The sequence below is a fragment of the Fistularia commersonii genome, chromosome 17 (genome assembly GCF_037954325.1).
Source record: "Fistularia commersonii isolate RoL2024-O1a breed Wild chromosome 17, RoL_Fcom_v1.0, whole genome shotgun sequence".
NCBI classification, from domain to species: domain Eukaryota; kingdom Metazoa; phylum Chordata; class Actinopteri; order Syngnathiformes; family Fistulariidae; genus Fistularia; species Fistularia commersonii.
Window position 1 is genome coordinate 16414777 of NC_141300.1, and position 17550 is coordinate 16432326.

At 47.4% G+C, this 17550-nt stretch overlaps 1 protein-coding gene across 1 annotated transcript; it reads left to right on the forward strand.

Moving 5' to 3' along the window:
• The first annotated feature begins 3015 nt into the window (after nt 1-3015).
• On the forward strand, nt 3016-15004 carry rgma (repulsive guidance molecule BMP co-receptor a). Its single transcript, XM_086162725.1, has 4 exons — nt 3016-3641; nt 7252-7367; nt 9249-9766; nt 12068-15004. The coding sequence occupies exons 1-4, from the start codon at nt 3628-3630 to the stop codon at nt 12773-12775; spliced, it is 1356 nt and encodes a 451-aa protein (XP_086018851.1). The 5' UTR covers nt 3016-3627; the 3' UTR covers nt 12776-15004.
• The last annotated feature ends 2546 nt before the right edge of the window (nt 15005-17550 follow it).

The following is a 17550-nucleotide window of genomic DNA, read 5'->3' on the forward strand; positions in this document are numbered from 1 at the left end:
GTGCGGGATCTCGGGAGCAGGAAATTAAAAAAGCCAGCTGTTTTATTGAGATAAGCCTCCGTTTCCTGCCGTGCATTTATGGAATCTTGCGCGCCGATGCGACCGCGATCGCTCGCCCTTGTTTTCTGTCAGGTGCGGAATGGAAGGGCTCTTTAATTGTCTAAAACACAACATTCATTCATTAACGCCCCTCCCTGAGATTTACCCCTGTCGTAATACGTCTTACATTCAGATCATCCGTGCTTAGCAGCAAAGCTAATCATTCGTCCGGGAGCCGGCACACTCAATTTAGTCCGGTCCACGCCCGGAATTAAACAATGTGCATAAATCATTCCCGGCCTCTCAAAGGGGAAGGCTCACCTTCTCCGCTCAAAACCCAGAGACGCCACTCCGTAATGAGGCTTTACACATTCTAGCTCGTTCCTCCTCTGGAAAGAACAGGCCAATTTGCAAGCGTTCTGCATTCGTGTTGTTATGGACGGCGCCGGCATGCCTGATTCCTGCATATCCCCGGCTTAATAGAATTTTCGGAATTCGCGCTCGCACCTTATTACGGGAGACACGAGGCGACGCCTGCCGTTTCAAACGTGGGCTATGTTTGGGGAAGGACAGCCGGAGAGACGTCGCTACAAATGAATAATCATCATCACTATAAGCATGACATCTTCTTGAGATATTGGCATAAATATTATTCATCATGAACAAGATCCGCTCCGGGCTTCGGCGGGTCGAAATGTAAGATGGGAAAAAAAAAAATTTCGGAGCGGGACATGTTCTGGAAAAAAGAGAGGGGAATCTACGGAGGGGCTACTGTGCTAAATAAGGGTTATTTACATCCGTGACTCATGAGGAGTGACTCCTGCACCAAAAATACAGATGGAAATGAACAGAGCAGGTCCTCTTCAAAAGGTAAAAGGATAAAAAAAAAATGGATCGGGGTAATTTTACCCCGAAGGAGCGAGTGCAGGGGCGTCTCTTTGTGCACGAGGTGACACCGAGTCCGTGCAGGATGAAGCTGGGGGTGGGGAGGGGGGGGTCTGTGCCGGAGGGCAGGTCTATCCCCGATGTAGCGGCCGGATCAAAGAAACTAAATGAAGCCTTTAACGGGTTATTTTTCCACGGTAACGGGTAAAAACCCTCATTTTTAGCACATGCTAAGGAAGTTAGCATTCCGTTCCTCTGCAGTAAAGTACACGCTCTGCTCAAGCATCATCGCCGCATAGCGCTGTTGGTTTATTTTTGTGTTTGTTTTTTTTTTTTTTTTTTAAAGTGTGTGTAACAGTACTCGGTGGGTGTGTTGTGCCTTCCACGCCCGGGGTTGTGAGTTTGAGTTCTTGCTTTTAGAGGACGCCGGTTACACAAGGAGAGAAAATATAAAAGTTAAAAATATCAAGTTCCCCCCGGTGTTTGCGCCGGTGAGGAAAACAACCCCTCCCCCGCACTCCTGCTTTCTGAATGAGAGCAGACTGGAAGTTTTCCTAATACCTTAAATGTTATTTTTAATTGCAACACATTTTAGTTGTTTTTTTTTAATCATAAAGTGCAATACACAAGTTAGTGTTTGTCTACAACTAAAATAAAAATAAAAACATTAAATATAAAAAAATATTATTAAAAGGTGTTGACGGCAAATTACCGTAACTTTAAAAATAAATGAATAAATAAATATAAATAAATGTCTGACCTGAAATCAAATATGATTGACGGCTCCTGTGACTTTTAGATTATTTAAAAAAAATGGCAGAAATGCTAAGCGTAACTAATGGGTGTGCCAAATTTGAGCAATTTTTTTATTTTTTAATTTCTTAAGTTTTTTTAACGCGTGAACTCACAGGATTGTCTCGCTGTTTTTCCGTCTGCATCCTATTTCTACCGCTGGTGGGATTTATTTATCAAGGTGCTCTGAGCTCAGCAGAAATTCTACAGTGGCCGTATCTGTTGCGTAGCTGACTATCACGGCTTCTCCAAAAAAACAAACTTGTTTTTTTTTCCTTAATCTGGCACTACGTAAAGCAGATCCGCCCGGATCTCCTTCTCCCGTCCCCCAGCTGCGTCTGAGATGGGGCCCGACATCCGGCTCCTCCGAAACCATTCTTTCCACGCCGGGGCGTCGTTCTTTCACGTTCCCCGGGATCCGTCGGTGTAAAACACGCGGCCTCTCGCCGGCCATCTGGGAAAAGGTCCTGGCCGCTGCGCTGATAGTTAACGGGTGGATTACAGGGGTCACTTTCTGGCCTGCCGGCACCGGGGGGGCCACGAGTTGCATCACCCCGGTCAGCTGAGCGCGGAAACAAGGCCCAGGTAAAGAAGGTGAATGCTACTTCTTTTCTCTCTCGGCTGATATCTTTTTTTTTTTTTTGTATGCGCGTCGCTCCCGCAGAGACTCTTCCCCACCATGATGGATTTTCCCGATCGGGGGGGGAAACTGGAGCAGAGAGGGCCGATTGTGTCGGGAGGAATTCAGGCTGGGGAGAGGGAGGGAGGAGGCGGCCAGTGTTTTCCTGCATGCAGCCTGATCCTAAAACACAGGTGCAGCCTCCACGGAGAAAAACCCCCACCTTCCTCCTCCACTGCAAAGTGCTTGTCCATCTGATCCCCCATTAAATCCTGATTATTATGGATTTGCCCCCCCCCCCCCCCCCCCTCTCTCTCTCCCCGACCTGTGGTGACCGATTCGAGGGTCCGCCGGGGGAGTTATCTGGTGAGGGCGCGGATCTAAGAATAGAGATGTGTGTTTTGGCAATAAATACAGTTCGGGGAACATGTGGACTCTGATTGGTTCAGTTGTTTTTTTTTAAGTTAAGAAAAATTTTTTTTTAAAATGAAGTGGATGAGAAAGACACTTTTGCTTCGGTTTAAAAAATTAATGCATTTCAAAGAAAATTCCCTCAAAAGGAGGGGGGTGGATATAGAGAGGCGCGTGTACTCTGATGAAGAAGGGGGGGGTCCACTGAGATTGGAGTGTGTGTGTGTGTGTGTGTGTGTGTGCATGGTGTGTGTGTGCATGGTGTGTGTGTGTGGGGGGAGTCGGGGGGTGCCTGCAGCGTCACGCGGAGTGGATCATTGTCTCTCTCACACTTTCTAACTAGCCGTTTCACAACATCCAGACAGCAGATCAGCAGCAGCAGCAGCAGCAGCTGCAGGGAAGAAGAAGAAGAAGAAGAAGAAGAAGAAGAAGCTGCATTTCTGCCCCGGAGCTCTTTCCCTCTCTCTCTCTCTCTCTCTCTTCTTCCCCGCGTCGTGGACTCAAATTTTTGGATTCCCCGGGACTTAACCTGTTGTGCGGTGCGGTGCGGTGCGGTGCGGTGCGGTGGGATGGCAGCGGGGCTCTGAGCCCGCCGGCGAGGTCTGGTTGGACGGACGGAGCGGCGGCTGCGCCTCGGATGCGGCTCGGCGGCCGGCGGCTGGCCGGGGGTCTGTCCACGGCGGACACCATGAGCGCACAGGCGGGGTTTCCACGCAGAGAGTCGCGGAGCGGGTCCGACTTCGGATTACCGTGTTTCTGAAGGACGAGGTGCCGGCGTGGACGGGGGAGGTTTACGCTGAAATCCACGGGTGTGTTTTGTGTCGGGAGTCAGCTTTCTCCCGCTCCTCTTCCACCGGGTTCCTGCAGGACGCAAAGAGCCCATGCAGTCGCCAAGGTAGATTCCTCTTTTATTATTATGGTATTATTAGTATTATAATTTTGCACGATTGTGTAAATATCGAATTTTTTTATTCGATTTTTTTTTTTATTATTTTAATCCGCCCCTACATGTTCCGCATGTCCACTTTTGCAGTCACATTTTGTAATTTAAAAAAAAAATGCATTACATCTGAAAATGCATGTTAAAGACATTTTAAAAAAATTAGATAATATTGTTATTGCATCTAACTTGGAGGTCGGTGGTGGTGGTGGGGGGGGGGTCTGACACCGGAAACGGGACGAGCCTCCCGTCTGCACGTTTTCACCTTGATGAGTAAAAAAAAAAAAAAAAAAAAAAAAAAAGAAAAGAGAGGAAAAAAAAAAAGTGTAAGCCGCAATTAGAGCAATAAGCGGGCTGTTCGTGGAGCTCAGACATAATGACAGCTTCGGTCGTCCTCCTAATGCCATGTGTTTCTGTGTGTCACGGTTTGTGGTGTTTCACGTGGGGGGGGGGGGGGGGCTTTTCTTTTTTTCTTTTCTTTTTTTTTAAAAAACATTTTAAAGACAGGCGCCCTCTGCTGGTCGGGCACAGAGAAGCCGGGTTTGGAAATGTAGGACGCCGGGCATCGTTTTGACTTTGCAGGGAGGCGACGGGACCAGGAGGCCGCTCATGTTCCACCGCTTTTGGGTGTTTTTCCCGACGTCGGAACCGCCTTATCGGTTGGACGGGCGGCGTTAAGCGACACGGTCCATAAAAACGCGGCTGGCTTATATCTCCTGGATTTATGGGGATGTTTTATTGTTATACTGTGTCACATTTAACAGGTGGTCAAATCTATTGGCTCTAAAACAGTCGGCTCGCCGTTGATCCGCGACTCGTAATGCCACGTAAAAAAAAAAGAAAAGGAAAAAAAAGAGGCGGTCGGACAAAACCGCAGAGGGTGACGTTTGTGGCACAGTTGCGGTTGGGCTGCGGCGGGAGACGCTTCGTTCTCCCGCACGATTGTCAATTCAGCAGAACATGTAGGACAAAGTGGCGCTGTCGTATAAAACCGAATAGATTTCAACAGAGGACGCTCATTTTAATTCCAATGATCGCTGATCTGATTGACCGTAAAACCGGGCCAATTAACGATGTTTTCCCAATCAACCGAGAAATGAAAAAAGGCAGAAATAAACCTGCCGGCTGTGTTTTTTTTTTGAACTATCTGTCAAATATGTCGGTGTCTCCGGTATTCTTGTCGCTTTGGCAGACGGGCAGCGTTCAGTCACGTCTGCCCGCTGCTGATTCGCCCAGAAAGGACACGGCGAATAAGCATTCTGCCGTGGACGTGACGCCTCGCAACATCCCGGGCACGAAAGCCTCGCGTATTGACATGTGGAGAGCAAATAACCGCCTCACCTGCAACAGGTGACACAATCAGACACACAGACGCCGACCACCTCTAGTTTATCACGGGAAATAAACATTTTGGGCTTTTTTCCGCGCACTACTCGTGCATTTTGTTATCAGGACGCCATCATTCCCCGCTTTGCGTCCGCAGTGCTGCTGCTGTTGCTGCAGCTCGTCTTTTTTTTCTTCTTTTCCTCAATTTGTCAAAACAGTGGCTGTCATTTGTTCCCGGGAACCCCGGGTGTGTCAGACCCGGAGGTCTTGTACCCGCAGAGGCCGCGCTCGCTACGCTAGGACCGTCAAACCCGGCCATCGCAAAGACATTCTGCGGAAAAATCCGTCTGACGGCTCAGCACGTCGTCTTTCGGAGGCGCTCACGGTGAAAGCGCCCGTTCCTTCAAACTCAAAGCGCAGGCGGGTATTTAAGAGGTCACCGCGATCGGTGGTGGTTCGGCGAAACACGAAGCGTCGAATCTCAAGAGCTCCCCGTGTGCAGCGGCCATCGGGTGGACCGGCACGTGCGCCGTCTCCGGCTAGCGCTCTGCGGCCGCAGGCTAACCTCTGTAAAGTAGCGCCAGCTGCAAGGTTTTATCTGCAAAGCTAAAAAAACCAAACGGTCAACGGAACGGTCGCCCCGGCGACGGGGTCGATCGAGGCCGCGCGTAGCTGCTAGCGTTCATAGAAGACGTTCTGAAACAGGTTCGCTCAGACCGATTGAAGCGGCGGCTCTACGTGCGCTAATCCTCCTGCGGTTTGCGACGGGAGCTTCAGTTGGAGGTTGGAGACGTCAGATTTGCGTCTCTCCATCTCCACGACCGGTGTAATTGTCTCCCAAGATGTGAAACGCTAGCATATATTTAAATTTGATCTTGGAGGCCTCGCATCAGTAAATCCAGTTACCGCCCTGCCGTATTGAGTTTGATTTGATTAGGATTTGGAACTTAATCTCAGTTCAACCTCGAAACCTTAGTTTCTCCCTTTATTTTCAAGTAACTCTAAGGTTTCTAGAACAACCTTGTAATAACCTTGTATTTTTCTGTTTGATGGTGGAGGTCTGACTTATATTCTCAGCCAAGCGGCTTCATTTACCGCCCAAAAGCACAGATAGTCGCTGAAGGTTTTGTCTGTTTTGTTCAGCGAGTCTCGTTTGTTGGTTTTCATACTTTTTCCACAATCCCGGAAAAAATCTGGCCGAATTTCAGCTTCTGTGATTTTACGGAAGACAACTCCATCACTTGATAGAATCAGTGGGTTAGTAACAAGGGAAAATGTCTGGTTTCTGCATCTGTAATCATGATAAAGTAGGATTGAAAGGCAAAATACGTTTACCGATGTTTCACACGCACCGATTTTTGACATCACAATTCATTTCAAAAGCTAATCTCTGAAGCGGCAACGTAAAGCCTGCGGGTCGCAAACAACAGGAGTTCATTTACACAAAGCAGAAGGGCAAGAAAACACCGCAGCACTTGTATATCGTGGAAAGTGCGATCAAGTAAAAGCACGTCGCGGCTTTTCCTTTGAAAATAATCCGTGACACTCATTCGGCGCTTACTCCTCATACATATACAGTAGGTTTGAAGGAATTAGAAAACTATGATTTAATAAAGTGAGTCAAAACCTGATCCTTTTGCATGAAATGAAACCCCGAAGCCGGATTTAAATCCGATCTGGAAGGGGAAAGTCGTGTCATTTTTTTTTTGTTTTTTTCAAGTCTTTGCAGACCAGGACCAACTAAATGAGGGGGGGGGGGGTGATTTTTAAACGACCTGTCAATCAAACTGCGTGTTTTGGATGGGGAGTGGCGATCTGTGCCTTCCCCAACTTCCACGCCACGCACAGAACAAGTCTGCACATTGAGGGTGTAACTTGACACTCTTCGGAGGAGGGGCGTATATGTGTGTGTGTGTGTGTGTGTGTGTGTGTGTGTGTGTGTGTGTGTTCGCCGGTGCACGCACAGAGGGCTGCACCTTCTTTGAAAGCACACGCGCACACGCACACGCACAACCTGCTCGCTCACGCTCTGCAGGCAGACCCGCTTAGAGCGAAGGTTTGCGCGCAGGCTGAGCAAAAAGGGGGGGAAGAAAAATAAGAAAATAGAGGATAAAAACTAACCAGCGGTTCCAGCCGGTGGTGATGCCGGGATTGGGAGGCTCCTAGGCGGGCTGGTCTGCTCTCCTCCGGCGGCTCTAACCTTCTTCTCCCTTGTGTTTCCTCGATCCGGACCGACCAGGGTGAGGAGGGAAGCGCGACCCCGAGCTGGATGGATGGTTATGGGGAAAAGAGGGAGACCCTCGGCGCTTGAAGTGTGCAGAGTCCTCGCCGTGTTCGCTTCGCTTTTCCCCTCCGGTAAGAAAGAGAAAGATCCTCCATTCAGACCCGGAGAGCTCCTGTAACGAGAACAAATCGGTTTTTTTTTGTTTTTTTTTTAAATCTCTTTAACGTTCCTGCTCCAGCGCCGGAGCTGAAGCCCGGCTTTCAACGCGCAACAGCTCCACCGCTTTCACTAATCGACTTAATATATATATTTTTAATGCTTAAAACTGATAACCAAACAATAAAAAAAAAAACTAAACTTTGCTGACGGCCAAGTAGCGTCAACTAATCGAATAGTTGAGTTGGTGCCAGTCAAAGCAGTGGAAATTATTACGCCATTTTTAAAAGGGAAACTTCTCAGCTGCAAACCTTCAAGTGGTTATTCATCATTATTATCATTTTCATCTATAAAAACCTTTTAACTTAAGCGATTGTTTTGTATGTAAGGTGGGGGATCTTCTACCCGCCTCCTGCAACCTCCTTCGTTACTATCAGTTACTTTGTAACTAAGTAACGGTAGTTTTCAATATGATTTTTATCTGATTTTGTTTTAAACGCATGTCTCAGTCGAGCTGTGTGATTTATCCTCGGTCAAGTGGACTATGGCAAACAGGTCACTTCTTTTGCAGCTAAGGGCTTTCCGTGTGTGTGTGTGTGTGTGTGTGTGTGTGTGTGTGTGTAGGGGGAAGGGGAATCGGTGTTCTGCAGGCTTTGAAAGTTTGCCTTCGTCCTTATCAGTTTCCCCCCTTAAGTCACTTACCGTCAAACAACGGAGTGATAATTTGCGCTCATAGTTGTGATCAAGATTGATTTATTGCCTTCTATCAAACGGCCGGTGTGTGCGTGCGTGTCATGTGTGTGTGTGTGTGTGTGTGAGGCCTGCAGGAGGGTTATTGTTTAAAGTGTGACTTCCAAGTGTTAAAACAACCCCCACCCCATCCAGACTCTGGGTGAAACTTGTGGCGGCCCATTCAGATAAAGGCGGCGCAAAGGCAAACACCGTGTCGCAACCGGGCATCCTGGGAAATGTTTGAAGAGCCCTTGTGTAAAGACCTGGCCGGATGTGGCGTTTCGAAGCGGCCGCGACAGGCCGCGGTCGAGCCGCGCACGTTATCACTCGAGTTGTAGATTAGGATTCTAAGTAGCTTTAATGCGGCGACTCGAGGCGTGGAAAGCAGCACTTTGCTGCAACATGCAAAAAAAAAAAAAGAAAAGAAAAGTTCCCTTGCTTCTGTTCTGAGTCAAGGGTAACGCGTTTTTTTCTCATATCAAGGCTGTTTGTTTTCCGCCAACCCTGTAAACAAATATGTATACCGTCCGCTGAGTCCTCACCCGTCTCGCATGGCGACGCTTTATTCTCACAGAACATGAAGAGAAAACAAACAGGCCGACAATAAAAGACCGTAATGTGCAGCAAAGCGAGACCACATTTGTCATAGTGGCCTGAAGAGAAAACCACATTAGTTATTGGACAGCGTGATTATCCTTCTAGTCTCAGTTTAAGCGTCATGTGTTGAGAATTAGTGACGACCATGGCCGTGCCGTATCCTGAGTGCAAAAAATGACAGCGGGCCTCGAGAAGAGAGAAAAATCTCGGCCTTGGGTCTTTTTAAAATTCGCCAGTCCGCACACAAAAGGGTAAGAACTCGGGAGGTTTAGATATTGTTTGGCCCTGGAATGCCGTGCGCGGAATAAACGAGAAAGAAAAAACCAAACTCCCGACTTTTTCCGCCCAAGAATGACTGTATGTAAAATCTAGACATTAAAGCTTTGGCTCTTTCACCATATCGTGAGCGCGTGGATCGACCGTTATACTTCTGTAACAACACAAACGGGTCCGGTTGTTTCTGAATGAATTTCTAACCTCTTGTTTTTCTCCTTCTCCTCAACCCGTCTGTCGCTCCTCCCTGACAGTGAGCCTGCAGTGCAAGATCCTCAAGTGTAATTCAGAATTTTGGGCCTCCACCTCAAACTCGGGACCAGAGGAAGAGTTTTGCACGGCGCTGCGAGCTTACAACAGCTGCGTGCGCAGGACGGCACGCACCTGCAGGGGCGACCTGGCCTACCACTCCGCCCAACATGGCATAGAGGATCTAATGATCCAGCACAACTGCTCCAAGGAAGGGCCGACGTCGCAGCCGCGAGCCCGGACGCCGCTTCCCCCTCCGCCTCCGCCGCTCCTGCCGGACAGCCAGGAGCGCTCGGACAGCCCGGAAGTGTGTCACTACGAGCGGAGTCTTCCGCGCAACACGGCCTCTCCGAATTACACCCACTGCGGCTTCTTCGGGGACCCCCATCTCCGAACGTTCGGCGATGACTTCCAGACGTGCAAGGTGGAGGGGGCCTGGCCGCTCATCCACAACAAATACCTGTCCGTCCAGGTGACCAACACCCCCGTAGTGCCGGGCTCCATGGCGACTGCCACAAGCAAGGTGGGGATCCCTTCACGTCATCAGCTAACCGTCGTCCCGTTTCGTCGTCACCGAACCCGCCTGAGGAAACACCGGCGCTCCTATTCGACGGCTAGAAGTAGTTAATGAGTAGCTTTGTTCAACTTCGCTTACAGATGAATAAGACTTGGTTTCCTCGCCCGAAGACGTTTCACCTCGAGGGAAGAAATCAAGTGTAGTTGCCGCGATGAGATTGGACGAGGATAAATCATGACCTGGAAGACTTGAGAACCTCAGTAGACATCTAAAATGGCAGGAGACGCCAACTGGTGTTTCCAAAAACCCCTAAGAAAACCTTTTCGAATGTGAAAGTCCTCTAGTTACATTTGATGATCAGGATTTGGAATTTTTCCTTTTTCAAATTCCTAAAAGCGCGCCTCAAAGCAAGGCTGGAGGATCAAAGTCGGCGAGTCGTTTCAAAAGCCGGTCGATCCGGCGCGCCAGTCGGTCGTTTTAGCTTCCCTTAAAAGTTATTAATCAAACCAAAACACCCGACATTTGATGAGTATAGTTTATCAAAAAAAAAAAAAAAAAAAGGGGATTTTCGTTTTCAGCCATCTTGCGAAAAACATCTTTGCGCTAGTCTGTGATATGTGTGTGTGTGTGTGTGTTCCAGTGCGTTTGGTGTTTAAAGAGAGCAATCCAAAGGCCTGCGAAGATGTGACGGCAGGATTCGGTTACAGTCCCTTGATTTCCTTATATTAAGAAAAGTTAGTCGCTGATGAAATATTAAGTTTCAGCCATGGCTAGATTGATGTGGAATGCCAGGGTTCTGTTGGTATTGGGTTTATAAGCATCAGCGCTGAATTAGAACATCATGTGGTTCGTATTTTTGCATTTGCGTGTCTCTCCTCTCGTGTGTTGACACTGTAAGTGCTTCTGTGGGTCTGGTTTTCAGTCCAACTGTGCGGACTGGTTAATGTTTGGACGGGCTCCATCAAAGCGGGCTGAAGAAGTCCAACCTTGAAGAATTCCTAAGATCCTGATAAGCTTTATAAATTATATGTTAGTGTAATAACAGCAGTGTTGCATTAAAAGCGAACACGAGGCTTTATTTTCACTTTTCGCAGTGGGGCGGCCCAGACGGCTGCTTGGCCTACTTAGAGCTTGGTCCGCATTCAGCGCGGTAAATGAAGTCTCCGCACGGGGCTGCAGATATTTTCTCTGCATCGGGAGCTATTTTCTTTCAAAGCTTAATCATCCGTGCGTTCGTTTGTTGTCGTCGTGAACGGCCGTTCTAAAAGTAGCGTCCCGTCGAACACGGGGGTCGAAAACAAAAATCGTAGCCGTCGTTTTAGTTGGCAGGCTCTCGGCGTGGGTGCTGAGGATCGTGGCCGTATTTTCCAACTGCGGCAGAAAGAATAATCTTCTGTAATCAACGTTTCTTAATGGTACTCCATTAAGCATTTGATTGTTCGCAGCTTTTGAAGTAACGACATTTTTATGTTGCTGTTCTTGGAAATCCAAGCAGCTCTTTTTTTTTTTTTTTTCTTTTCTTAAGAATCTTTACTCTGGACAAAGGAAAAGTAAGGCATCGGCCAAAGCCACCTGTGTAAACAAGCCCTTCTGGTAAAAGATCCGCATTAGCCGTGCTGCGTGGTGGTACATTACTTTCGCTACAGCAAATAAAACCGTCTGGTTATTTCTATTTTTGCTCTAATCATCGGGTCGTAAAACCATTCTTTTTTTTTTTTTGTTTTAATTCTTGTTTTCATGAAAAGCAAACCAGGGGGAAAACCTTAAGTTTATTGTAGGTGGGGAAGAGTTGTTAACCCCCCCCCCCCGTCCTCCGTCCAAGCGCCGCACACTTCAGAGCCCCTGGGCCATCCTGGTATCGCGGCCTGGACAATGGCTCGCTGGTGTCCCGATGAAACCAAGCTTGAAGAATCCTGGCCAGTCTCACTTAATTAGCTGCGGAGTGTATGGCTCAGTCCTGGCCCTACGCCACTCCCTGGAGCCCAGATCTGGGGTTCACAGGCAGGTTTTTCAAGGCTATGAATGGCTCGTCTTTGTGTCTGCACACTGAGGCCTGATTTTACATAGCGGAGGCTCGTGTTTTTTGAGGGCGTTTACCTTGGCCTCCCCCGTGTCGAGCCGCCGCTGCAACGTGAAACTTCAGCGACGTGGTGGGTTAGATACACGCTTTGCACAAACCTGTTCTCAGTTCATAGCTAACTGCACTTTCTAATCTCATCTCACCTCCTCCTCTGCGACCTAAAACGAACAAAACTCGCTCGCAGCGGACAGCAATGTAAAGACTCGCTTCCTCTTTCCCTTCCGCAGCTGACAATCATCTTCAAGAACTTCCAGGAATGCGTGGACCAGAAGATGTACCACGCCGAGACCGACGAGCTGCCAGCCGCGTTCGCGGACGGCTCAAAGAACGGCGGCGAACGTCACGGCGCCAACACTCTGCGGGTGGTGGAGAAGGTTCCCGGGCAGCACGTGGAGATCCAGGCCAGGTACATCGGCACGACCATCGTGGTGCGGCAGGTGGGCCGCTACCTGACCTTCGCCGTGCGCATGCCGGAGGAGGTGGTCAACTCCGTGGAGGAAGGCGACAGCCAGGACTTGTACCTGTGTCTCCACGGCTGCCCCGCCAGTCAGCGCATCGATTTCAGGAACTTCAGGGCCGGGGCGGCCGAGGCCCAGAGCGCCGGCCGGACCAGGGGCGGCGCCGCGGCGCACGGCTTCACTTACATGTCCGCCAAGGCCAAGTGCAAGGAGATGTTGCCGGTGGAGGACTTGTATTTTCAGTCCTGCGTGTTCGACCTTCTCTCCTCCGGGGACATAAACTTCACGATGGCGGCCTTCTACGCCTTGGAGGACGTCAAGATGCTCCACTCGAACAGCAACCGGTACCACATCTTCGAAGAGGGTGCGTTTCTCGGGAACGCGGCGCAGGCGGGCAAAGGAGGCGCACCGCCGCTTCTCCTGCTCAACCTTCTGCTCGTCTTGTTGTGGACCGAGTGTTTCGCAGCTCATCTATAGTCACTTTACAACCACAGCCTCACGGTCTGTCAGTCAGGGAGCGTTACCATCATTGTGTCACGCCTCGGGTCCAGCCGACCGCTCGCGCTCCTCGTGACTTGGCTCGGCGGCGAGCTCGCCAGGTCGGCCCCGTGTCTCGTTTTCGTTGCGTCATCGTGTCTTTGTTTCGTGTTGTCGACAAGGGAAGTTGAAACAGTCCCACCTATCAGCACGTGTATTTAGCCGCCCCGATGGGACCGTTCTTTGAAGAGAGCGGCGATGAGAAAGTCCGGCTCCTCCGGCGCTCAGGAAGCCCACCTGGGATTAACTCCTACATTCTCGCCGGAGCCGCATGCCTGTGGGAAGCCGGACAAAATGATCTTTTGCAGAAAGAGGAGCGTGCTGATCCTCCCTCCCGCCCCTGATCCCCTCGTTGGGGCCGAGCCAGTGAAGCTCTCTGTGGCTCATGTGGCAAAGCTAGAGGACCTGACAGGGGCTTTTGTTAACCTAAGACCAGCAGCAGCTCTATGTCTGATTAGTTTCCAGCTCTGGAAAAGCCTGAGCCTTTTGGGGGAAGCGTTTGGCCAAAAGGATGTCAGAGCAGTGTCTTCTGTTGTCTGCTGTGGAGATTAATGGGTCATACTGTCAGCGTGCGTGCGTGTGTGCGTGCATTAGTTAAATATGTGTGCAGTTCCAGTGTCTGTGGTTAATTCACTGCATTTGTGGTGCGGGAGGCTCTACAGCAAACCTCCGTGTCACTTTGTTGCACCCAGAAATGGAAAAGATGAGGCGGCCCGCGCTGCGGTCTGGGGTCGGCTCACCTCACAAAGGGAAATGACAGAAATCCATTCATACCTGTAAACATTCAATGTACTGCCGTCACCTGACCTGACACGCCAATCAGTCAGTGTTTGTATTCTAACAATATAATGTGAATGTAGCTAACAAGCAAGAGGGAAAAAAAAAAAAGAGAGAGAGAGAAAAAAAAAGTAGTTCAAGGCACTTGGTATGTTCTCAGAATGTATGTCATTTATCGAACTTCGGCGCGAGGAAAGGCGGCTCTTTGAGCGTTTGGCGAAAAGTCCTACTTCTGCACAGAAAGGCGCGTCTGGCCGGTTAAACGTTTCATTGTGACTCCCATTGTGCAGCGCCGATCACGACCCGGTGAGTCAACAATAAGCGAGTCCGCAGAGGTGATTTCATTGCCAAAGAACAAGCCCCTCGTGCCAACTCAATCTCCGTCTTCTCTCGGCCTATTAAAAGGACTCCGATTTCCAACAGGGGACTTTCTTTTTTTAAATGACCGAGTCAGTTTTTAGCTAAGAACTCAGAAGTCACACTGACTCCTAACCGTTTGTTCCCATTTAGCAGTCTTGCCCTCGCTTTTCCTTGGTTTGCTGTTAGCAACACGTCTCGCTACGCGAGTTTTCCACTTGACCTTTGGTTCGCGGCCGCAGTATCTGTAAACGTGCAAGTCATCCCTGTAGATACCGTCATTGTGTGGGCAAAGTTTTCTAGCCATTTTTTTTTCCTTACACTGAAGTATTTGGCAGGCCTTACTACTGCTATTTGGAAATATGTATTAGTGCAGCAGTTTGACAGTAACAACTTTAAAAAAAAAAAAAACACAACTAAAGTAATCAAATGATTGTAACGTTGGATTTGGTGTCAATCGGTGTGATTTGTATTGTGATTTCTAACAGTATGTGGTTGTTGTGAGACTGTACATATGTTTTGTGAGTTGTTATTATTTTGTATATTAACAGATGTGTTTGAATTTATCACTCCAGTTTGTACATCAGAGGATCTTGATGAATGTGAACCTTTTCCATTAATTTTCTGAATTTTGAAAAAAAGATAAGGAGAAAAAAAAAAAAAAAAAAAAAAAAGAGAATTTTGAAGAAACGCGAACACCCCCAAATGCAACGTTCTGCAGCGGACACACGGCAGGTCCGCAGGAAAAAGCAGGATTTTGTGTTTTGGGTCGTTCGTGTTTCCGAATATCAAGCACTTTATGTTTTTTTGTTGTTTTTTTCGTCTCGTTTAGCTCTTAGGTTGTTTGAATTTGTGTGTCAGACCTAATATGAATTTTAAAAATATATTAAAAAAAAGGAATAATAATAAAAAAAATAGCTGAATGGGAAATGCCAGAACGATCAAACTGTATTTGTATGTAAAACAAACGTGGCGCCAGAAGTCGCTTGTTTATAATGTAAATTATTTATTGAATAAAAGAAAAGTGTCTTGTTAGTGCAGTGCCCTCCTTTCTTACTTCCAGTTGCTTTAAGGGCTTTTTTTGAAAATGAATAAGAGAAAAGCACGATATTTCGGTTTGCGGTGTTTGACTGCACCCTTCTGGCGAGATGGTAATTCACGGCCTGGAGTCCTTCGCACAGGCGGAACCTCTTCATGCAGACGAAAAGGAGCGAGTTTAGTTTCACCAACAAATCTGACACAATGTTTTTGTTATTTTCTTTTGGCATCAAGTAATATACTTTGAATCACACTTCAAAATTGAGGATTCTATTAGATAATCAAAGGAAACATGACGATCCAATGAAAGAAATTATCCATGTTTACATGTTCACCTAGACAGGACACAAAACAGTCAAAATCTGTTTTTTCCTCTCCCTGCCATTGAACATTTCACCACGGATCTTAAGAACATCATGGAGGAGGAAAAAAAGCACATAAACATCTCCAGTGACAACAGAATCCAACGAGGGAGAAATAAAACCATGTCTCTCTTTGTGTATTCGGGCACTGGAAAAAATGACTGGGCAAGCGGCAGCGAACGGCACATCAGATGCCAGACAAGCAACATTTGAGTTTTTCTGCTGGGAAAACTGCCAGAAAAAAAGCCACACATGTTCAGAAAAATAATCAAATAAAAAACGACTGTCTATAGCAGGTATCCAGCTCAGAGAGGACGACTCTGGAGTCGATCCCAGGGGCAGCGCTGAACCTGGACTGCTCACCTGTCAATCACCAGGCCTCATTTTTGGAGATATAACTGTTCATACCTATGGATAATTTAGTCTTCAGTTCACCTACTGGACGGTGTTGGACTGTTGAGGATGGAGAAGATGGAGAACCCACAAAGGACCAAACCGACCACGAGAATCAAACCAGGAGGCAGACACAAACCGACACCTTTTATAAACACACGACCACCTCAAGAGGATCGCCTGCAACTTATCACTGACTAAATGATAATGACAACAACAATAATAAATAAAAGTCACTGGTGCATATATGCTAAGGCTAAATTAATTTGCAGTTTCAAAATCAAAAAGCGCTGCCTGTGACGTCACATCCGCGATGTGGAAATTTGTGTTTGGAGACTCAGAAGATCCTTTGGAGACTCAGAATATCCTGCAATTAAACCATTGAAATTAAATGATTTATTTTAATGAATAATTAAATTTGAATTAATTGTTTTAAATGTAAAATAATTTTATGTCTTCTTGAGGTCATTGTGGAATTCCGCTTTATTCCAACGCGATGTTACCACGCATGCGTCGAGTCACGGGTCAATGTGGCGTTTATGTCCACTCACCTTCCTCCTATTTCCGGGACCCCATCTCCGGTGAACTGGCTTCAAGATGTGGACCTCCCCACGTCCGTGACACTCCCCACGCGTGTCTCCTCCTGGGTGGGTGAAAATTCCGATAGCCAAGAAGCGAGAAGACGGAGCCGGTCCAGGTGGAGGCCTCAGATGGGCCCCGACCTTCAGTCGATACCATCTTGATACTTTAGGGGGCAGGAAATTGCCCCCACCACCATCTCCCTGGACCCGGCGTGGGTTCTTCTTCCAGGAAACACGGTGACGGAGTCGACCGGCAGTTTCTGTCCGCCGGCTATCAACGATAATTTTCCAAAAATAAAGTAAATCGGTTAAATCGCCTTTCTTTCAGCACTTGGTTTCGTCTCCATCCGGGTCTTGGAATGTGTCCTCGCGTAGAGTTGCTGCCTTGTGATTGGCTGATAGCTCTCCCTGCGACGTTCGCGGATGGTTCAACAGGTGCGTTTAATTTAAGGTCAGCCACGCCCCTTTCTACGTCACTGCCATCGACGTCACGATGACGCAATGCCGAGCACATGTGTTGGTAAACATTATGAAAGATCTTAAACAGGTCGGGAAGAAACCACAGACCATATGTTTTTCTCATGCGAAAAAGTACAGGGTTTTTGGGCTAAAACTCAAAAATAGGTTAAAGACAATTTTCCATCGTCACCAGTTTCCTTCTCAAGAGACGACATAACATTTTGTTTACTTTTAAGCAACAAAAGAGATGAACTCTGTGTCAATGTTATTTTAGGCCTGGCCAAGTTCTTTAGTCACAAAAACAGAATCCAAAAGTGTTCCCCCAATTTTACGTTCTTTATAAATGATTTTGAATTGTATAAAAAATCCTTGAAACTTATGGAAAAATCCATAAAACAAAAAAATATACAGTTTGATGTCAGATTCCTTGTGAACCACCAAGTTAAATACATGTTATATTCCCCTTGCAGGTTTTTTTTATTTAATCTATTTCATTATTTTTTTACTTTCTTTTTCATCTAACATTAAACATTTCTCACAAACCTTTACAGAACAAATGTCCTTGTGTCCTTTGCCTCGTCATCCCTGGTTGTTTCATTGACATTCGATTCTACCTTGCCATGTTTATCTGTACATATGTATATTTATTTATGCTATGTGTTCAATTAAAAAAAAAAAAAAAAAAAAAACAGGTCGGGAAATGACGTTTAAATGCACTTTCCTGTTGTGGGAAACAAATTAATTTGAG